General features: G+C 43.8%; 1 protein-coding gene, 1 long non-coding RNA gene and 1 other non-coding gene across 7 annotated transcripts in view; 1 reads left to right on the top strand and 2 right to left on the bottom strand.

Moving 5' to 3' along the window:
* Positions 1–23318, bottom strand: part of UBE2F (ubiquitin conjugating enzyme E2 F (putative)) — a 75154-nt gene that overhangs the window by 12466 nt on the left and 39370 nt on the right. For all 5 annotated transcript variants that reach the window (XM_024243630.3, XM_063713191.1, XM_024243632.3 and 2 more), the window contains 2 exons: positions 13502–13569; positions 4721–4791 (listed from right to left, as the gene is read on the bottom strand). In XM_024243630.3, the coding sequence (XP_024099398.1) occupies positions 4721–4791; positions 13502–13569 (139 nt within the window). The remainder of the gene's footprint in view (positions 1–4720; positions 4792–13501; positions 13570–23318) is intronic.
* LOC129058188 (uncharacterized) lies at positions 566–4714 on the bottom strand. The gene is made up of 2 exons (XR_008523142.1): positions 3426–4714; positions 566–3193 (listed from the first exon to the last, which is right to left on the bottom strand). It is a non-coding gene; the product is annotated as an uncharacterized LOC129058188 (long non-coding RNA).
* On the top strand, positions 1124–1225 carry LOC112132445 (U6 spliceosomal RNA). Its single transcript, XR_002914215.1, has one exon. It is a non-coding gene; the product is annotated as a U6 spliceosomal RNA (small nuclear RNA).

The raw sequence follows: 23318 nt of genomic DNA, 5'->3' as shown, positions 1-23318 counted from the left end.
GGCTGAGGCAAGGTGGGAAGACAGCTTGGATCCAGGAGTTTGAGACCAGCCTGGGCAACACAGTGATACCCTGTCTCTACTAAAAATTAAAAATTAGCCAGGCATAGTGGTGCACGCCTGTACTCCCAAAGGCGGAGGACTGCTTGAGTCCAGGAGTTCGAGGCTGCAGTGAGCTGTGATGGCGCCCCTGTACTCCAGCCTGGGAATTGTGTGAGGCCCTGTCTCAAAAAAAAAAAAAAAAAAAAAAAAAAAGAAAGAAAATGACAATGGCAACAAAATGACAAGATGACAAAGGAGTAACTGAAGCTTAGAGCTTATTATGTGTATGTCAGGCACAATCCTAGGTGCTGTGCCATTAAATTCACTTAATGCCTATAACCACCCGTGAAGAGAGCATCACTGTTTCCCTGTCTTATACAGGAGGAAATGAAGGCACAGAGAAGACATGCCCAAAGGCACACGCCTCATGAACAATGTTCTTCCAACCCAGGCAGCTCGCGGGCACCAACATTCTGAAACACTGCTGATGCAGGTTAACAACAATGGGAGCTCCCAGCATATGACATTTTAATAACTGGGTTTTTTTTTTTTTTTTTGAGACGGAGTCTCTCTCTGTCTCCCAGGCTGGAGTGCAGTGGCACGTTCTTGGCTCACTGTAAGCTCCACCTCCCCAGTTTTACGCCATTCTCCTGCCTCAGCCTCCCGAGTAGCTGGGACTACAGGCATGCACCATCTATGCCCGGCTAATTTTGTTTTTCGAATTTTTAGTAGAGATGGGGTTTCACCGTGTTAACCAGGATGGTCTCAATCTCCTGACCTCGTGATCCCACCTGCCTCGGCCTCCCAAAGTGCTGGGATTACAGGCGTGAGCCACAACGCCCGGCCGTAACTGGGTTTTTTTTTTTTTTTTAAGTTCAAAAGAAAAAGCTTGAGGATAAAAGATTAATGCAAAATTCTGAATATCAATCACTCCTTAGGTGGGGGGCCCATGCTCAGGGAAGGCACACCAGGATCAGAGGTCCGGTGAGGCCCCATTTCTGAAGCTGGTACCTGAGAGTCCTGGTCGTTACTGTCTATCAGCTGTAAAGGCACACCATATACTCTCATGGAAATGATCATTCCAGTGCTCACTTCCGCAGCACACATGCTCAAATTGGGATGATACAGAGAAGATTAGCAATTTCCCAATAATCTTAAAAAGTAAAAAAAAAATTTAAATAATTTTAAAAGGATTAAATGATCATTCCATACTTTGAAAAAGTATAATTTATTGCCAAGCTTCCTTATGGAGATACAATTACTTTTGTATTTGTTGAATTATTGTGCTGTGGCTTTGATCTGTAAATAAAATATCAGGCTTTATCCATAATTGTTACCTCTGATTAACTTTTTTGAATTAGAGCATGTTTAAATTCACAAAAGTCAATTTAGATCAGGCGAAAAATATGTAGAGTTTGAATCAGCAGTTTAAAAAAACAGATAACTAACCTTAAATTGACCATTAAAATTTACTTTTAGCCTTAAAAAGAAAAAAGGAAAACTCAAATCATGTACCCTACCAACTGGGTGGACGTCTTTCTACCCTATAGAGGTATTGGTGACTTGTGGATCTGAATCGTCAACTTCTGAATAACTTTTTTGGGAATGAAGTCAAATCCTAGTGGCTATATTTTGTTGAATGGAGGAATTATTTCTGATCTAGCTAATCATTTTCTTATATAGATCTTAATGCAACCTTCAGTTATATATTTGTCATTTATTTGTTGAACGCCTGTTTCATCCATAAAAGCAGGGAATGCTAATTCCTCTGCCAGTGCCTAAGCTCAATCAACATTAGCTGAATGAAGGAGAAGGAAGCTCACCCTGAGCTTTGCTGTCAATAGCACAGCCAGAGGCCGGGGCAGGTAATGGGGAGGCAAGGCCGGCCCCAGCATGTGGTGGCCACTGGTCTGGGCAGCAGTGAGGCCCATCAGGGGTGCAGTGCCTCCAGTCACTGAGGAAGTTCTCGCCTGGCCTCACAGAGGATAGTCCCAGCAACAGCTCAGGAGACAGAGACACTCGGCTATCAGAGACGTCATTAAGCAAGGAGACAAAGGACACCCCACGAACTGTAATAGAAGCTTGGGCTCTAGGAGAAGCTTTGACTGAGCTCTTGACCTAGGCCCTCCAATCCCACAGACATGGAGCCTCTGACCTTGTGCCAGAGCAGGGGAAGGGTCCCTGCTGGGACAACAAGGTGGAGCCAGGGCAAATCTCTCTAAAAGAGGAAGGTGCTCCTGTGTGCCAGCACTGAAAGGCCCGTGGAGCCCCAGGCACACATCAGTCCTGCTGTGGGAAGGGCTGATGAGCTGCTGTCAGCGTCACCACAAACCAGGGGTGCAGTTGGGCTTTTCCTTCCCTTTATTCGGGACACACCATAAAGCTGCCACTGGACACTGTCTGCTTTTCACTAACAAGGTGGTCCCTGTACATCAATCTGGCACATTATTTCCTTAGATTAAATCCCTGGAAGTGCAGCTGACAAGCCCAAGGGTACATACGAGTTACAGGTAGTCTACATGGCTGAAGGACCAATGAAAGGTGTGCAAATATACACACCCTCCAACAAGAGAGCCTGCTCGCTCTCTGTCACACACTCCCCTACCACCACCAAGTATCTACCTTTGTGCCTGCCAATCTGGTAAGTGGTAAGCCACTTCATGGTTTTCTGCACCTTTCTCTGGTTACTGATGAGAGTGAACATCTCCTCAGATATTTACTGCCCACCTCTATTTCTCCTTTTATGAATCACCTATTTGTAGCCAATGCCACATTTTTCCAGAGAAGTATCCATCTTTTTTATAATGAATAGTAAGGACTATTTACATACCAAGGATGTTAATCCAGTTGATCATTTCTCCTTCTATTTTGTGTTTTTAATTTTTACGTGGTCAAATCTGACAATCTTTTTCCTTAAGATGTCTGGCTTTTATATCAGGATACCATCTGTTCATCCTTATAAGGCTTTGCTAATCATCTGATTTCCCAGAAGACGGCAAAAGGGACAAGAGAGCTTCCTATTCTGGACCCATTTCTGACTGAGGCAGGGCAAGACAGGGAAGTAGAGTATGGCCCTCCAGAAAGTGAGCCAGGTGTCCTCACAAGCACAGGAGGAAGCGGGGCAGTGGGGGCCTGGGCCAAACACATTTATAACCTGCAACCAAAGATAGTGGAATTTTAATGTTTCAATACGTAAAGGACAGATACTTCAAAGGGAAGATGCTTTTTAAAAAAGGTATGTCTGGTAAAATGTATTTTTAACCATCTGTGAAAAATGAGGCTGATATTGAAGAAAGGGAGCAGTATATACAAAAATGAAATGGGCAAATGGGCACCAACTGTAGTTATGAAGAGAAAGGCATCCGGCCCGGCGCGGTGGCTCACACCTGTAATTCCAGCACTCTGGGAGGCTGAGGTGGGCAGATCACGAGGTCAGGAGATTGAAACCATCCTGGCTAACACAGTGAAACCCCGTCTCTACTAAAGAAAACAAAAATTAGCCGAGCGTAGTGGTGGGCGCCTGTAGTCCCAGCTACTGGGGAGGCTGAGGCCGGAGAATGGTGTGAACCTGGGAGGCAGAGCTTGCAGTGAGCTGAGATCGCACCACTGCACTCCAGCCTGGGCGACAGAGCGAGACTCCGTCTCAAAAAAAAAAAAGAGAAAGGGATCCTGAGGTAAGATTTCCAGCAGCCACAGTTTACACATTTCCTTTCAAAGGTGATTAGTGTTTACTAAGGAGAGAGGAACGAAAGAAAAGAGATACGGAAGTTGAGCATGAGAAATGACTTAGGCCACTAATTGCATTTCATGTCAAAAGTAGGAGAAACGTGCTAAGAAAACGCTTTGTGCCTACTTTTCAAACTGGCTGAGTGTGAGGCACATACGGGTCAAATACCTAGCCTAAAGTCCCACAGCTGCCCCGGGCAGCGGGGTGGGGGCGGGGGCGGCGAGCTGGACTCAGGTCCAGGTGGTCTGATATCAAAGCCCCTACAATCAACCTTGCTGCCTTAAAGTGATGAAAGGGACAAAGTGCTGAAAAAATAAAGCCCAAATGCGAAACTTACTTTAAAAACCAACCAATCCACCTACACAACTTTTCCAGTAGCCTTAGGAGGAGAAATCACTGATGCCTGACGTTCTGCCCATGCCAGGGATCAGGGACACAAGTCACAGCAGACACGAAGCTCTGAGAGGCTGCCTGCCCTAAGTGCCCTGACATCTATCAGGACCATTTTGGTAGAGAGAGGGCAGCTTAAATACAAGTGCCCAAGGTCATCTCAAGCCTGCCATCTCCAGTTTTTCTCCTGCATATCTATCGTTAATCATATTTTCTCATCTTAGCTAAAATCAGCCACATGGAGGGAGTGTGGTCTCTCATTTAAATAGGAGGGGAACAAGGCAAGGGACTCCAAGGGTCCATCCTGGGCAGGCAAGGAGGCTGCACTAAGAACTTAGTAGGGCTGTGGACCCCAGAGGGCCAAGAGAAGACACTGGTCTGGAGGCAGAAGGTAGGGTAGGGTTTGGGAGCAGGCAGGCAACCGCAGCTACTTCAGCTGAGTTCAAGCCGTTCCTAATCTTGGCCATGCCTCAAAATCTTTTCAGAGGAGACAACATGTTTAAAAGCCCAACGCTTGCACATGACACTCACGAATGTAGAAGAAAGAAAAGACAAGAAACTCACCTCAGACATATTTCCCCTGTCTCTGTGATGTTGGGGTGCCAGATCTTGGTCAGGCATTTCACTTTGGGAGGCTGCAACACAGAGAGAATGAGAGAGATCACGCCGACAGTCTCTGCAAATCACATCTCCAGGCCAGAGCCTTACCACATCCCCTATTTAGACGCTTGTTTCATGGCTTACTCAGCATGCAGTTTGACTTGCTGAACACATGTTCAACCCTGAATACTGGCTCACCTCACCCAGGAGGCATGTGTTGATGTGCTGCATCCACAAGGGCTAGTCTCAGCAGCAAAGTCTACCCGTGGGCTTCTGAGCACCTCTCTACAAGCCCCATGTGTCCTGCCGGCTGACAGTGCTGGTGACTGGACCTCTGTCACCTCCCATACCCCCTGGGTTTGGGACTGCAGAAGGTATCCACAGTGCACTCTAAGGAATAGTTCTGCATCCTCTGGGTCCAAATCCAATCAGAAGCCCCAGATTCCTTTGCAATACAAGTTACTATGGCTGAAAGTTACTGCTCCTTGCAAGAACAGCCTGTTCCGTTTGCTGGATTTTTCTGAAGATGCTATTGTCACATACATTTTCCTAGATGAAAGCCCTAGTCCACTTTACATTTAAAGGAGAGAAAGAGAATGAAAATGAATTTGTGGGGATAAAGTATATCAACATCATTTATGACTTGGCATGTTTGGATAAAGTTCTTTTAAGATTTTTCTAGTTTGCACATGGTAGCTAACTTTGGGAGGCCACGTAAAAGAATAAAATATAATTAATGATAGATACCCAGGAGAAAAAAAATCTCAGCGTTTTGGGAGGCTGAGGTGGGAGGATCGCTTGAGGCCAAGGGTTTAAGATTAGCCAGGGCAATATAGCAAGACCCTGTCTCTCCAGGGAAAAAAAAAGAGCTGGGCATGGTAGCTCCTGCTTGTAGTCCCAGCTACTCAGGAGGCTGAGGTGGGAGAATCACTTGAGCTCAGAAGTTCTAGGCTGCAGTGAGCTATGATCACACCATTGTACTCCAGCCTGGGTGACAGAGCGAGTCCCTGCCTCCAAACCAGAAAACAAAACCAAACCAAACCAAACAGATTTCTCTGTTACAAAGGCAATCCATACTCAGAGAGAAAAGGACAACAGAAATGAAAAGAAACGTGTAAATATATAATAAATTCTGCTATCTTTCACTTTTTTTATGTAAGAATATATACACTCCATCAAAATGCTACCCAGAAATTATGTGACACCTGATGTACATGTGTTTATGCCTCTTTTCTAGGCCACACACATAGTGTGCATGCAGCATACTCACTTTTCTTTATAGAAGAAAGCTGTGCTACATGTTTTAGTTATTTCTGCCATCGTTTCAGATGGCATCCTGCATTCCATGGTACACCTGCCCGAGTTTAATAAGCACTTCCCTACCTCTGGGCCCTCAGGTTGCTTCCTCTTCTCCCAACCCTGCTCTATCAATGCAGGGTTCATCCTGGGTGAAATGTTTCCTCAGGATGAAGCCCAGGAAGAGGATCTGCTGGTCAGAAACCCTAGCTTCTGATACACTGCTCATGTCCTTCAGAAGATGTGACACCCCCCCCCGCCAACCCTGCCACAACCTGCAGTAAGGGAGAGGGCCTCTTCTCCAGGACCTCCCACAGCAAGGTCCCCTTGGTTAACATGCAGAAGTGTCAAATCACAGGATCTCATCAGAAAGGTCGTCTCAAAAAGGAATCAAACCTTTGTGAAATGGGTAACATTTTCCCTGTGTATCATCTGCTATTAACTTTTATTTATGATGTTTTCTGAGGAGGTTATTTTTGTAATCAAATTTTTATCTTTGATGCCATACTTAGAAAATACTTCACCATCCAAATATCCTCTTTAACTTTCCAGTAAACTTTTATAGTTTCATCTTTTTATTTATTTGTATAAAGCAAAAATACTTTTTCAACACTCTAATGAGCATTCTTCCTAATTTCAAAATACCACAAAATCAGTAGATTCCAAAAAACTGATTAAACTGACTGTGTAAATCCATGTGTCTGAGGACAAAGAATTTAGGTTCAGAATGAGTTTAAATAAATTTCACGTTGTGCTTTTCTATAAATAAATGGGAATGTATTTAATAGAAAGGAGGAACTGAATCTTTCCTTTCCACTGAGGCATTTGGGCTGCAGAGGGAAGGTCAGACTGCCATGAGGGGCAGGGCTCTGTGCCCCTCTCTGGGTCACTGGATGATGGCAGGCTAGTGCTAGGCCAAGTCACCAACTCTCAGTTTTTGTAGGAACCTAGAAAATTGTCAAACTCACTCTCCCTCCCAAGCAGGTACCCCTTCTGCGGAGGCCCTCACACATGACCACGCAGCCTGGTGCTACCACATCTCCCAAAGGCTTGGGGGTATTTGCCCTTCCTCCTGTCCCCTTCACACCTTCCATAATTTGACGTTAACACAGATACCTCCTTTTGTCAACGGTCCTCTTAACTGTGGTTCCAGAACAGAGGGCAAAATTCTGCGCCTGGCTTCTGACATACATACTTTCCAAACTGAATTAGGCCTGTAGCCCCTTCCCCCTAACCCCAGTGGCCCACAGCTAGACCAACAAGCAATGCCCAGCCCTCCCACATTCCCCCTCAGTGCTTGGCATGGCCACCATCACTCACCCTGCCGGGAGCCTAATGTATGACAAATCTGGCCTTTCAAACCAACAGAGAACTGGGTTATTTGGTGGGCTGCGGCTACCCATTTGGAAAAACACAGTGTTCCAGATGCATTAAAATTAAACATAAAAGAGAATTATAGGACTAGAAGAAAATGTAGATGACCATCTTGGGGTCTGAAGGCTGCTTTAAGCATATCATAACATACAAAACTCAAGCAGTGAAACAAAAAAACCAAACTTGTATAGAACAACGACTAAAGACAGCAAATGCAAAACAAAGAAAGTATTTACAGCATAGCTAAAAAACCTAAGAAAAAAGTTTCACATACTTTGCTTGTAAGGACTCTAGTAAATCTAGAAGAAAAACAAATATCCCCAGTGGAAACATGGGCAAAGGACATAATAGCAGCTCATAAAAAATATAAACAGCTTATTAGTGGGAAATACTATTCAGCATCCGACTTAAGAAATGAAAATGCAATTGCTTGAACCCAGGAGGCGGAGGTTACAGTGAGCTGAGACTGTGCCACCGGACTCCAGCCTGGGGGACAGATCAAGACTCTGTCTCAAAAAAAAAAAAAAAAAAAGAAAGAAAAAGAAAAGAAATGACAATCGGATATTAAATGAGATACCATTTCCTCCCAAAATGGCAACAACAACAACAAAAAGGCAAATAATCTACCTTGGTAAGTATTTAGGGAAACGGAATTTTCAAACATTGATGGTGAGGATGCCAACTGGCATTCCTCTCTGCAAGGTAATTTAATAGGATTTATCCAGAACCTTAAAATGGAGCATCAATTACTCAATACCCATAATGCCATGTCTAGGAACTGATCCAGAGGAAAGAGGCAGACAGACATAAGATGCATGCCCCAGACTTACCTCACAGCCCTATTTATTCTGGGGCAGCAGACCACAGCCTACAGACCAAATCGAGGCTGGGACTGTTTTCACATGGTCAAAGACTGGTTTTTACATTTCTAAAAGGTTATTGAAAAAACAAAAAAGAATATGGGATAGAGAGCCTAAAATATTTATTGGTCCACAGAGCCTAAAATATTTATTGCTTAGCCCTTTACAGAAAGTCTGCTTTATACTACAAAAGGTTGGTCAACCAGTGACCAATGATAAAGGACTGGTTTAAATGATACATCATACAAGGAAGTGCTCTTATTAATAATGATGCAATCGTGCATTGACTGACATAAATGTGTACGTCCATCATATTATGATGGGAAAGCCCCGAGTTACCAGACTATGTGTAGCATCACCCCATTGGTATGTGGGATTTATACTGTCTGCAACAGACATTAGAGAGTCAGGGTGATCATCTTTGGATGGAGAGATTACGGGTTATTATTATTCTATTTTTGCATGGCCGTGTTGTCTCAATTCCCTACAAAGTCTGATAATTTCATATGAAGAAGAAGGGAGAGTGGGAGTTCAGGTGTCACTTGTGGTCGCCATCACTGCTGTTCAACATGTGTCTCTGGCTCTCCTCCTCCAGGGCCCATGGCAGGCCTGGCCTTCTTTAGTCCCTCTGGGCTGGCCATGGTCATGTTATCTGATTTGGCCAATAACATGTGAGGAGATGTGGTGTCTTCACTTCCAGGAGGAAACCAGAGCCAAGAACAAAAAGCTGTAGTCCTTTCTCCTGCTGTAGCACACAGCTTCCTCCAACCAGTCCTGAACGACGCACCTGAGGGCTGTGTGACACCACAGGCCAGCTAGGGTCTGGGCTAAGCTCTCTCCTCCTCCAAGACATCCCCAGGCCATGTCACGTGCTCCTCCTCTGGGCGTCCCACCAGCCTGAGGAATAGCCATTGCCCACATCACCACCCGGGCTCCTCATTGTCATGTCAGCGTCTGTCTCCCCAGAGACTGAAATTCTTAAAAGGCCACCAAGTTCCCATCCTTGGCCCTCCAGTGTCTGACACGGAGCCTGGCACAATGTAGGAGCTCAATAAATGTCACTACATCCGTTTGGACGGTTTCTAAACTGACAAATTACAAGGCAGGCTTTAGGCTGGGAGTTAAAACTTCAGAGGCAAAGGGACAAAAACACAAAGAAAATTTGAATTTTAGCTGCTGGGATATTGGGTGGGGTGGGGGATTCCAAATAGACATTTTTCTTTTAAAAGTTTATTCTAAAATAATGATCGACTTTATTAAAGGTTTTCCACATTCACGGTCTTAATAACAGACCTTCACTGCAGGAACTGTAACTCTTAGGAGATAAGTCCTTATGAAGTACAGAAATTGTGTCAAGTCAGTCATGGCAGTGAAGCAGATGCACCCTGAGAAGCCCCAGCCCACCCCTAGGCTCCACACTGGCTGCTGCTGTGACCCACCTGGTGCCCTCAGAGTGTGCCCTCACTCTCTATGCTGAATGCCTGTGCCTATGTGATTTTCCTATGCTGGCTGAATTAGTTCATCTCTTTTCTACACTAAGTTTATTGGGGGCAGAGAGAGGGGCAACCACTGAACAATTTGTGTTTTTTGCCTAGCATGGCAGGCACAGGCTACACACTGGAAATAGTGTGGGCAAGACAGCTGGCACTCCCTTAGGGCTCACAGCCCAGTGGGAAAGAGATGCTCGGGAGAGTCTGTAAGCAATGATTCATTATAAACATGGCAAATGCAACTACTTTTGTGTTCAGCCAAGTACTACACCCTAATGATCCCCTGGAGACTCCCTGCTGGGGACACCAGTGACATATGCTGGCCCCTAAGGAAGTTGCCCCACGCTTGCCTGAATGAGAGGCAGACAGGAAGAAAACAAGAGAAGGGGACAGGAGGCTGGGTGCAGTGGCTCATGCCTGTAATCCCAGCACTATAGTAGGCCAAGGCTGGCGGATCACCTGAGGTCAGGAGTTTGAGACCAACCCGGCCAACATGGTGAAACCCCGTCTCTACTAAAACTACATAAATTAGCCGGGCATGGTGGCAGGCACCTGTAATCCCAGCTACTCGGGAGGCTGAGGCAGAAGAATCACTTGAATCCAGGAGGCAGAGGTTGCAGTGAGCCGAGATCATGCCATTGCACTCCAGCCTGGGTGACAAGAGTGAAACTCCATCTCATTAAAAAAAAAAAAAAAAAAAAAAGGCTGAGCACAGTGGCTCCCCGGCACTTTGGGAGGCCGAGGCAGGCAGATCACCTGAGGTTGAGAGTTTGATACCAGCCTGACCAACATGGAAAAACTCCGTCTCTACTAAAAATACAAAATTAGCTGGGCGTGGTGGTACATGTGTGTAATCCCAGCTACTCAGGAGGTTGAGGCAGGACAATCACTTGAACCCACAGGCAGAGGTTGTGGTGAGCCGAAATCGTGCCAGCCTGGGCAACAGAGTGAGACTCTGTCTCAAAAAAAAAAAAAAAAAAAAAAAAAAGGCAGGGGGGACAGGAAGGAAAGGCTGGGGAAAGGAGAGGAAAGGACCCTACAGAAGCAGGGTAGGAACATGGTTCATGCAGAGCCCCCAGCTGCTCTCAGTACTTCTGGGTTTGAGAACATGGGGTTTTATTCCTGATGAAATCTGACCAGCCCATCATTTATGAAACTTCCAAAAGAGACAGCAGTGGAAATAGAAAAATGTAAGATCATCGTTACAGAGCTAAAGGTCAAACACAGCACACAGAACTTCAGAAAGGCTGCACGGGGATGATGTTTTCCCACAGGGACTGGTAGTGGGGAGGGGAGAGGGGGGCTGGGGAATACCAGGTCTGAGAGAAGGACAGGAAAATTTAAGCCTTACCCCTCCACCTCAACCTCTGTGCCAGTCTCAAACTAATAAGGGAAACAAGTCTTCAAGGCTCAGTGGCTTTCAAGTCATTCTTTATTCCATTTTCCTTCCTATTTCTTGAAGTCACAAATGGGACAAGACAGTATGACAAACATTTTCTCACCACCTGGTGTGGTAGGAAGGGCACACGCTTAAAAGCTGGGCAGCCCTGAACATTAAGTGACTTCAACAATTCAGCCGTCTCCATTGGCAAAGCTAATGTTTTAACTTTAGCTTTCAGAACCCTAACTTCCTAATGTATAAAGATATGAATGTTAAGATCACCCAGTGACAGTAGGCTAGGGCAGGAGAATTGCTTGAACCCGGGAGCTGGTGGTTGCAGTGAGCTGAGATCACGCCATGGCACTCCAGCCTGGGAAACAGAGCAAGACTCCGTCTCTAAATAAATAAATAAATAAATAACCCACTGAACTATCAGAAGAATGGAATAAAATAATGTGAGTCAAGACACCTGGCACACAGAGGCTCTCAATCATGCCCGTTCCTTCCCTGGTATTTTCTCTTAGTTTGCTTTCTTCCTATAGTGAAAACAAGGAGCTCTGCTCCTAGATGATGCCAGATATACCTGAAACAATGGTTCTCTGATGCCTCACAACTTGTCTGGAAAGTTTATCAGCTTACACTTAACTCCCTGCTATGACATCCAGAATGGTGTGTCATAAGTATTTAGTGGCAAATCTAAATACAGAATTTTAAATACTGTATGCCTGTTTGTTTCCAGAAACCACCAAAGAGTCCCCAAATTCTAAACATCTGTACTGAAACCAAGCCTCTGGAACCACCTCCCACTGGCCATGGTGCAGTGCTCCGTCGCCAGGTTTCTCAGTGTGGTTTGGGAAGGATGGAAAGTCTCAGCAGGTGGTGGATGGACAAAGACTGGAAATGTGTATTTTCCCATCTTTGTCTACAAATTTAAAAATTTCTTGAACTGCCAACTCTTCCCCATCCCCATAAATTACATTTCAAAAAGAATCTTAAATGGAGTAGTCCGGTAAAAAGTCAATTTCCATAGATGAAGGTTTGCTTCTAAAACAAGTATTGCAGCCACTGAACGGAGCCCGGTGGTTGGGGTTGGGGGCAACTCCACTCGTCAGGCAGTGGGAGCACACTTCCCACAAGCGAAGTCACAGGCACAGTGTCCCCAATGCCCACATCCTCATGATGGGAGTGAGGCTTCCTTTTCTCTGGCAGCACCATCAGCTTGTGCTTTCCTACTGGATGGGCCAAGAGGGTTAGTTAGAACACGTGAGGAGGAATACATATCCATGGTGCACGCCAATAAGACAAGCATGCTGAACTGCCTGTACACCAACTCCTGGCAATTTGGGCTGAGACACATCACACCCGTCCCTAAAGCGCAGCCACACCTCCTCTAATACCCCAACTTGGGGGTGTGGAATTACTCAGACTCTCCAGTGGTTTGTCACTGCCAAATCGAAAACGCCCAACCAAACCCCCACATCTGAGTTTTCCCATTTTTTCCTCTATTCTTCCCCAACTCCAATTCTTCACTCGAGTTGACCTGGCCCTATCTGCCTTCTGCAGGTTGCAAGTTCTCATGTCCACACCTGTCACCACAGTTCACCACGTTTCCATGTCACCTAGAACACCCTCCCCTGGTTCTGGGCCACATCAGGGTGACTCCAGTTAGATTTCCCCCTAAAAGCTTAACTAGCCCCGACCACTTTCCAAAGTGATGATTACTTTCCCTTCTCTGAATTCTCAAAAACTAGTTTCCTATCATTGATCAGTACCACTACTGTCCTCTACTTACCATTTTTATCACTTTATCAACTTTCTACACTTTATCTCTCCTAATTGGTCTGTAAGTTCCATCAAAGCAAAGACATAATGTAATGGTATTTGGTATATTATCGCCTAAAAGGATCTTTGAGGGATTAACATGAAACTATAGGTATAAATTACTTATAGTTTAAACTACAAGTCACTGTTCTCTGAAATTCTAAAATACACATTTTATAGACTTGTGGAATTTTGGTGTTATATCATGAACAAAACTACAGTCATTTTATTAAATGCTTTTTTTCTTCAGTGCCAGACTGTAACAGATAAGAGTTATAGAAAATACACAGGCAGGCTGCCTGGCACATAGTACTCATAAGTATTTGTTGAATAAACGAATTCTTTACTAACACTCTAAATACTGCTGATGAGTGACATTCATCACAAAAATACTGAAGTGAGTACTCAGTCACACATGGACACACGCAGAGGGGAGTGCTAGGGCCCTGTGCCAGTGGCGGGCCACAGCCACAGGCAGCCCCGCCCGAGAAGTAAAACAACAGGCTCAACGCAGGCTACTCACCACCATGTTGTACGCATCGGGAACTTCAGTTTCAAACTGAAATTTTCCACCCTGGTAGTAACCCTCATCTATCAAAAAACACAAAACAAAACAAAAAAATCCTTTAAATTAAAAAAAAAAGGAAACAAAAAGCAAACACTCTGTTAGGATATGGCAAATACAGAGAATCGGGAGTTTAAAAACAGGCCTGCAGAGTTCCTCGGTTCCATCACCAAATGCACACACATTGGTGGAAGTCCTGCCCCTGCCTGAACAGAAATGGGCTCCATGCTGTCACCCGCCTGCTGTCTGTCTTCTCAGGGGGCCGAGCACACCCTCAGGGAAGGGAAGGGACATCCTTCTGGGGCCATCTGCCTGGCCTCCTTGCATCCTACCATCTTCCTGGAACCTACAACCCTCCAAACACATCTCATTCCTTAAGTGACTTCTTTATCTGCTTACTGCTGGTCTCCCCAAGAGAATGTCAATTGGAGGACACAAGACTAACAGTCACCAACAAACCCTTACTGAGCACCCAACCTCTGCTGGGCATGGTTCTAGGCCTTGGGGACACAGCAGTGAACCTGACAGAATCACTGCCTCAGTGACTGCTTGGTGCAGCCTTCAGAACAGAGCAGGCCTTCTAGAAATGCGGGCTGGTAGGCACGAAGGAGGATGCCCAGGGTCTGAGCATCACCAACATTGCCATCCACATGCTGTGTACCCCCACTCCCTCTTTACCCCACCCCGCACGCCCTGTAGACCCCACAGGGCAGTCCCTCTCCTCAGAGAGTACCCAGCCTGGGGTCACTAAGTGGCTGCTGGTGCCAGCAGAGGGCACTTCAGCATGAATGAGCTTGGAAAAGCCACTGGAAATAAATTATTCTCAATTTTCAAATGTGACAGAATTAGCACCATTTTAAAATTAAAATTCAATTTCCCCTAAAATATTTATCATCAGGAACAAACCAGTAATATTAAATCCTATCATTTTCCTCAAATTTTTTATATGAAATGAATGCATAACAGCAAGTTGTTAGCCTCAAACAAGTCATCATTAAAAAAAAAATTCCATTCCTTAAGAGTTGAGACTGTATCAACATTTATGTCATCTAGTAGTTAAAACTGGCATTACCTGGACCCTAACATTTTTTTTCTTTGCCAATTTGATAGAAGAGACATACTAGTTCTCTTTTATTTTACATTCGCTGATGAATACTAGTGAGGCTAAAATTTATATGATTATTGGTCATTTATGTTTTTTCTTTTAATAACTGAATGATCAATGTTCTGAAACTCTCCTTTTATTACTGAGATATTCATCTTTTAATTACCAATATGAAAATCTCTTAGTCTTTGCTTTTTAAATAGTCTACAAGCAATTTTTCTTAGTCTGCTGTTTGCATTTTGATTTGGTGCTTTCTGAACACTAGTTTTCCATTTTTAAGCAGCTAATCTTTCTTTAGGGTTTCTGTCTTCGGGGTCATGCTTAGAAAAGGCCTTTCCCAACCAAGATTATATCAATATCCTCTTATATTTTCTTCTAGTAATTTAATGTTTCATAGATTACATTTATTCAGCTCATTCATTCATCAACTGATTACAGACTAAGGTCGTATTTTTTTTCCTAACTGGTTGCTTAATCTTCCCAACAGCATTTATTATTCTAGCCTTCCTCCACTTATTTGAGATGTGTATTTCTAGTTTTTATAAATACACTTGGTTTCTGACTGGCAGTATAAAGTCTCTGGCAAAGATACTTGTTTGGGGAAATTTTTAACTCCAGATATAAGAACTTTTCAAATAAGTGGCATCTTAGATATAAAATACTCAGAGTATACGTCTTTGTTCGTCAAAGCATGTGTGGATGTTGGTGTCTTACACGTATGCTGATATTGAGCACTGTGGCACGACACAGAAATCCAATGCCAGGCTTCACGTTACAAACCACGCAGTCCACTCTGTGAACTGTTAACACAGCTTTTGGATGATGCTGCTTCACCCGCGCTGTCCTTTTCCTTTTCCTTAGGAATGATCACTACCCATGCGAGACACCCTGGTCGTGGCTGTGCTCTGGCCATTCCATCCTGCCATGCTATATTTTTTCTCTAGCTGGCTTTCCAGTTCATGGATTACAGAGTTTCAACTCTATTGCCTACCACTTTCAAAGATGTTATTTGGTCTAATATGATTGTCACTTTACCTTATTCCCTCTGCTCCAGTCAAGTTCTTACTTAATAATTATTAGGATTATATCTTCTCTTAACTCATTAAAAAGTGAGAACAGACTGTTTTATTTTTTTCTCTTTCATGAAACAAGTCTCTCTCAGGAGAATGATCTGCTCCTGCATCAGTACTTCTTTTTCCCTCTTTGAAGTTGCACAGCTTTTAAGACCTGATCCAAATCTGCTTATTTATTATTGAATTTGCCCAGAAATTCCACAGTCCAACTTAAAAAGCAGCTTGGGAGCAGACTGGACTGAGATGAAACCCAAGAGCATCTCTTATTTACAAGGTTTCCTTCACGATGTCCCCAGCTTAAGAGTTCAGATTCACCTTCTACACCTGGCTCTGGGAGTACCTAGCCCAAGGCAGAGACGGTTCAAGGAAGGCCTGCTCACTTCCACAGCTGGCAGGTAGTGGACTCACTGAGAATGTCTGTAACTACATGTGCACCGTGGCTCACAGCACAGTATACAAGTCCAGGACAGGCCAATTCTATGTTACTATCGTCCATGGCTGCTGGGGCTGAAAACATGGTATTTCTCAGACAACTAGGTTTTAAAATACAGTAATGAAATGCAACTGAGGGAAGTTCCTGGCACTCAGCTCTCAATCAGCCAGCCTGGCCCCTGCCCCACTGTTACAATTAGAGGAATTATCCTCCTCTTTCCTTGTGTTTTAGAGCCCACTCCTCACTACCTTTGAGGAACCATACTCCAGTGTCTTCAGGATTACTGAGAGCCCTGGGAAAACAAACCTTTCGAAGGGGTATGTCGGCACAAATCACTGTGAAAGAATCTATTTCTAGATTCTAGATGGCCGACATCCACATATGCTCTGTCTGGTAACAAATCTGTGGACAACGCCCTTGAGGCCAAGGAGTCATGCCAGCTCTCCATCCCACCTCCTCTTTTACAACCTTCTTCCCCCCTGTAAAAAAAAGGCCTACCTCCCATCTCTCCCTGTACTAGAATGAACTGCCTCGAGGAGTGGACATTCCCAGGGGACAAAAGTACCAGTGACGCACTGATAAGGGTAAAGCCACCTCAAAGCGACGCATTAAGGTAGGGTTGTGCTTTTCCCTATATTTGCTTTTTCCCCCACCACTGTGTCTCCATTCGCTTTTCCCTATCTATAACCATTTCTTTCTTTTTTTAAATTATTTATTTATTTTTGAGACAGTCTCATTCAATTGCTCAGGCTGGGGTGCACAGCTCACTGCAGCCTCCAACTCCAGGGCTCAGGTGATCCTCCCACCTCAACCACCCAAGTAGCTGGGACTACAGGTGTGTGCCACCACGCCCAGCTAGTTTTTTGTAGAGATGGGGTCTCACCATGCTGCCCAGGCTGGTCTCAAACTCCTGACCACAAGTGATCTGCCCATCTTGGCCTCCCCATAGTGCTGGGATTACAGGCATGAGCCACCACACCTGGCCTATACCCATTTCTGTAAAGGACAAAGCATCGTATTATAAATAGTATGTGGTGGTTCACGCTGGAGTGTCTTGGGTTCAGACACTGTGGAGTCTGACGGCAGGGATGATGAAAACTTCATTTAGTAACTTCAAACCCTAGACCACTGTAAAAGCAGGCATTACCCCTTTGAGAGCCAAGCAAAGAGGATGCCAAGAAACAATAGCCATGGTGCCTTCCTCCACCTAGGGCACCAGCTCCATGTCTCACCTATCTAACTAGGAACCTCCAGGAGCTCAGAGTGAGATGGCTGTCAGAGGCATATTCTTAGAATGAAAATGAAGTAAAACTTTTGCCTGAGGGAAAGAGTCTGATTTCGCAGACTAGTTTGACAATTAATGTATATGGCAGATAGTTTTGATAAACTGAATGGGCTGAATCTGGAGCTCCAAGCTTTGGGTGAAAATAGGAAGAATGTAATAAGATTTTAAAAATACTACATTGGTGTACATATTAGTATGTTGAAATTAATAATACTGCTGTTTTTCTCAACTCTTCCTCAGCATTTCCAGCAAAAGCCTGCAAAGCTGCTCTGAAGTGAAGAGTGACAGATGTAACTATTCAGGGTAGAAAAGCATTCTGATGTCCCTGCAGCTGACAGGGATTGGTAAAGTGATTCTGGTGGACACTTCAGAAACTGAAGCAAAGGACTCCAATGATTGAGTGACAAAGCCTTCTCCAAGTCAGGTGGCTTCCAATTCTCTACTTTCAACAAAATGGAAGAAGGAATCTAATCTAATAGTCAGTGGAAAAATCATGAAAATACTTTATATGACGACAGGCAAGGTGACTCATGCCTATAATCCCGGCACTTTGCGGGGCCAAGGCAGGTGGCTTGCTCGAGCTCAAGAGTTTGAGACCAGCCTGAGCAACATGGCAAAACCCCATCTCCACAGAAAAAAAAAAAAAATTGCCAGGTGTGGTGGTGTGTGCCTGCAGTCCTAGCTACTTGGGAGGCTGAGGTGGGAAGATTGCTTGAGCCTGGAAATTTGAGGCTGCAGAGAGCCATGACTGTACCACTTCACTCCAGCCTGGGCAACAGAGTGAGACCCTGTCTCAAAAAAAGAAAATACTTTGTATGATCTTTGGCCTTTAACTTTGAAGTCCAAAGACAAAATGGCACAGCCATAACAAGACACCTTCCATGCCCATCTAATCTACTTATTTATGTGAACAAGCAGTCCTGAGTGTTTATATCTATAAAGACAAAATAATGGAAGAAAACTGGTATCAGACTTTTGTTTCTAGCATAAAATAATATTCATTCACAAATGCATCACTTTAATCAGGGAAAATGCTAACAGTAACCCCATCATTTTCAGAGATACACTGCAAGTGAAATGTTTAATTATCATCAAAATTTGCTTAAATTCATTATTCATTACACAAATAGTTGATGAGTGCCCACCATGTGCCACACACAGTTCTAGGCCCTGGTGACACATCAACAAGAGATAATTCCCGCCCTTATGAAGCGTATATTCTAATGGAAGGGAGAGAAAATACATAAATTACATAATAGAAGGAGTAGAAAGTGGGAAGAGGCTGCAATTTTAAGCAGGGAGGTCAGAGAAAATGACGACTTGAAGGAGGAGGGTACTGGGGTGAAGGACACTCCACGCAGATGAAACAGGGTGGGTACGGTCAGAGGCCTAGTATGTTCCATGAACCCTGCAGAAGCCAGTGTGGTCAGAGAGTGAGGTGGAAGAAGAAGACCTGAGCCCAAAGAGGGAGCAGATGCAAAGGGTGTTGGGCCCTGCAGGCCCCTGCATGTAGCTGGCTCTGATTCAGAGTGAGATGGGGCCATGAAAGGGGTCTGAGTAGGGGAGGGACAGGAGCATATAAATGGATCACAGAGCAGGAGCCCAGTTGTGATTATCTGTTGTAATCACCCAGGTGAAAGATGGTAATAGTTAGGATCAGGGTGGGAGCAGGTAAAGTGGACAGATTTTGAAGGCAGCAACACCAGAATTTGTTGACAGATTAGGCACGGAGGGAGGAGAGAAGGAGTCAAAGAAGATCTTTGACCTTGCAATGGAAAAGGCAGAGTTGCTACCATGAAGATAAAAGGACTGCAGATGGCACAACTGTGTGAAGTTCAAATCAGACACATTAACTTGAGATTTCAAGTTGGCATCCCAGTGGAGGTGCTGAGTGGGCAGCTGACAGATCATTCTTGAGTACTGGGAGAGGTTGGATAGAGAGGGCAGTTTGGGAGCCATTCAGGGTAAAGCATTCTGATGTCACAAGATAGCCAGGACACCAGGGAACTGACTACACAGGTCCAAAGACAGGATGAAACCTTGAGGTTCCCCCACTTTGAGGGGCTGGAAGATGAGGCAGAGGACAGGCAGCCAGAGACAAAGGAGGAAAAACTAGAAGCAGGAGCCTGTACAAATAACAACTGCAACAATCGTTCAAAAGCAAATGTTTAAAAGCAAATGTTTAACACTTAAGAGTCTTAACAGTTATAGGAACTTTTCAAATAGTGAGCTCTGGGCTGGGCACGGTGGCTCACGCCTGTAATCCCAGCACTTTGGGAGGCCAAGGCAGGTGGATCATGAGGTCAAGAGTTCAAGACCAGCCTGGCCAACATGGTGAAACCCGTCTATATTAAGAATACAAAAATTAGCCGGGCATAGTGGCGGGTACTTGTATTCCCAGCTACTCGGGAGGCTGAGGCAGAAGAACTGCTTGAACCCGGGAGGCAGAGGTTGCAGTGAGCCAAGATTGTGCCACTGTACTCCAGCCTGGGCAATAGAGCAAGACTCTGTCTCGAAAAAAAAAAAAAAAACAAATAAATAAAGCTCAATCTATCTATCTACCTGTATATCTAGTTACAGAAGAGTATAAAAAAATTACAAAATACTTATAAGCATAAAAATGTTTACATTAGGGTGCAATTCGAGGGAACAAGTGGAATGAAAACATGAGTGCCGGGAGAAAAACTAGCAAAGGCTTTCCAGCCAGTGAAGTAGAGCTTATTCACGTCAAAAACAAAAAAACAAAAAAACAAAAAACTGTGATGATGGGCATATCTGTGGTGGTGGGCATATTTGTGGTATTTATATTCTATACTGGAAACATTTCAAAGAGTAATATAATACTTTCATTTTTAAATGTCAATATTTACAGCACACTGGAAGTGATATCCTATGCAAACTTTAAACTTAAAAGGCTCTGATCCATCTCAGATCAGACTGTTGAAAGAGAAGAGACAGAGACAGATGGTGGAGAAGAGGAAGTGAGTGCGAGCAGAGGCAGGAGCAGGACAGACATGGGCACCAGGGAGCGGGCAGGACTCTGGGATGCAGGGCTGCAGACAAAGGCACAATGACAGCTATTGTATAGAGATGCTGAGACTTAGAGGAAAACATGAACATAATGAGGAAAGAAATGGACGGTTAGGGGGAAAGCACCAAATGGAACGTCAACAGCTAGAAAATACAGTATCTGAAATGAAAAATTCACTGGATGTGCTTAACAGCAAATGAGACATTGCAGAAAAAGAAACTATCCAAACTGAGGCACAGAAAGAAAAGTGAACAAAGCCTTGTGACCCAATGGAGGTATAATTTACATGTAGAAGTAATCTATATGTAAGACATATATGATATATATATATAAACTAGAGTGCCAGAAAACGATCACAGAAAAATATTTAAAGAAATGTTGGCCAAATTATTTCTAAATTGGATGAAAACTATAACTCACAGATCCAAAAAGCTTAATAAACCCAAGTTGTGATAAAAAGAAAAAACCACTTCAAAGCACATTATAATCAAACTGCTGAAAGCAGTGATAAGGAGAAAATCTCAAAAGCAGCCAGAGAATAAAATGCACATCGCATAAAGTGGAACAAAGAATCACCACTAACTTCTAAGGAAAAAATACAGAAGGCAGTAGAATGACATCCTTAAAATGCTGAAACTGTCAACTTAAGAATTCAACCTTCAGCAACACTGATAGAATTCATCACAAGCAAATCCGCACTACAAAAAAATCTTCAAGGATGTTCTTTAGGCAGAAGTAAAATAACACAGAGGAGAAATCTAGATCTACAAAAGGGAATGAGGGTCATAAATGTTAAGTATGTGGAGACATACATTTTAAAAACAGACTGTGTAAAGCACAGATAATATATTCTGGGTTACAACATATGTAAAAGTAAAACAAATGAGAACTATAAAATAAAGGTTGGGCTGGGAAATGGAAACATACTACTGTTTGTCTAAGCTTCAATCTTAAACATCAGAAAAAGAAGAGCAAATTAAACTGGAAATAAAGAGGAGGGAAATAACAAAGACATGAGCAAAATTCAAAAAACGGCAAAATCAATGAAACTAAAAGTAGGTTCTTTGCAAAGATCAAAAAAAATTGACAATCTTCTCACTAACCTGATCAAGAAAAAAAGACAAAAATTACAATATCAGTAATTAAAGAGGAGACACAACACAAACTCTACTGAACTTAAAAGGATAAGATGATACTAAGAACATTATATCAATAAACTGAAAAATGCAGATGATATGAGCAAATCCCTTGAAGGACACAAATTAGTGAAGCCCACTCAAGAATAACCTAGGCAGCCCTATATCTATTAGAAATTGTGTTTATACTTAAAATCTTACCACAACAAAACAAAATTCCAGAGACAGGTGGCTTCACAGGTGAATTCTACCACTGAATAAAGAATTAATAGGCCAGGCACAGTGGCTCACACCTGTAATCTCAGTACTTTGGGAGGATCACTTGAGCCCAAGGTTTCGAGACCAGCCTGGGCAACATAGTGAGACCCCCGTCTTTACAAAAAATAATTAGCTGGACATGGTAGTGCATCTGCCCACTACAGACGGTGGGCATCTGTAGTCCCAGTTACCTGGGAGCCTGAGGCGGGAGGATTGCTTGAGCCCAGGAGGTTGAGGCTGCAGTGAGGCGTGATCATGCCACTGCACTTCAGCCTGGGCAAGAGAGTAAGACCTTGTCTAAAAAAAAATTAACTAATTAATACTAATTCTACACAAACTCTTCCAGAGAACAGAACACTTCCCAATTCAAAGACCAGAATGCATTACCTTGACACCAAAATTAGGCAACTCATTACAAAAAAAACTACAAATATCCCTCACAGACAGGTAAGGATTTGTAAAAATTCTTAACAAAATACTAATATATCAAACTGAGCAATATATGAAACCATTAACACATAATACATGATGAATTACGGTTTATCTCACAAATGCAGCTTTGGTTCAACATTTGAAAAATAATTTATCAGTGTAACTTACCTTATCAACAGACCAAAACAGAAAAACCGTTATGATCACCTCAGTAGATGCAGAAAAAGCCTTTGACAAATTAAGCATCCATTCATCATTGGCCATTTTTGGTTTGGGGGGAAAAAAGCATCCATTCATGATTAAAAAAAAATACATACATACATACATATACATATATATGTATATATGCAAACAAGAAGTAGAAAAGAACTTCTCAATCTGATAAAGGGCATCTGCAAAAACCCTATAGCAAGGCCGGACTCAGTGGCTCACGCCTGTAATCCCAGCACTTTGGGAGACCAAGGCAGGCAGATTACCTGAGGTCAGGAGTTCGAGACCAGCCTGGCCAATATGGTGAAACGCCATATCTACTAAAAATATAAAAATTAGCTGGGCATGGTGGTGGGCACCTGTAGTCCCAGCTACTCAGGAAGCTGAGGCACACGAATTACCTGAACCTGGGAGGCAGAGGATATAGTGAGCTGAGATCACACCACTGCACTCCAGCCTGGGCGATAGAGCAAGACTCTGTCTCGAAAAAAACAGACAAAAACCCTACAGCAAACCATACACGTAATGATGAAAGACTGATAGCATCCCCCTAAGATTAGAAACAACCCAACCGGGTGCGGTGGCTCACGCCTGTAATCCCAGCACTTTGGGAGGCAGAGGCGGGCGGATCACCTGAGGTTGGGAGTCCGAGACCAGCCTGACCAACATGGTGAAACCTCATCTCTACTAAAAATACAAAAATTAGCCGGGTGTGGTGGTGCATGCCTGTAATCCCAGCTACTCAGGAGGCTGAGGCAATAGAACTGCTTGAACCTGGGAGGTGGAGGTTGTGGTGAGCTGAGATCATGCCA

Source organism: Pongo abelii, chromosome 11 (assembly GCF_028885655.2).
Source record: "Pongo abelii isolate AG06213 chromosome 11, NHGRI_mPonAbe1-v2.0_pri, whole genome shotgun sequence".
NCBI lineage: Eukaryota > Metazoa > Chordata > Mammalia > Primates > Hominidae > Pongo > Pongo abelii.
This window is presented reverse-complemented; position numbering and strand designations above follow the sequence as displayed.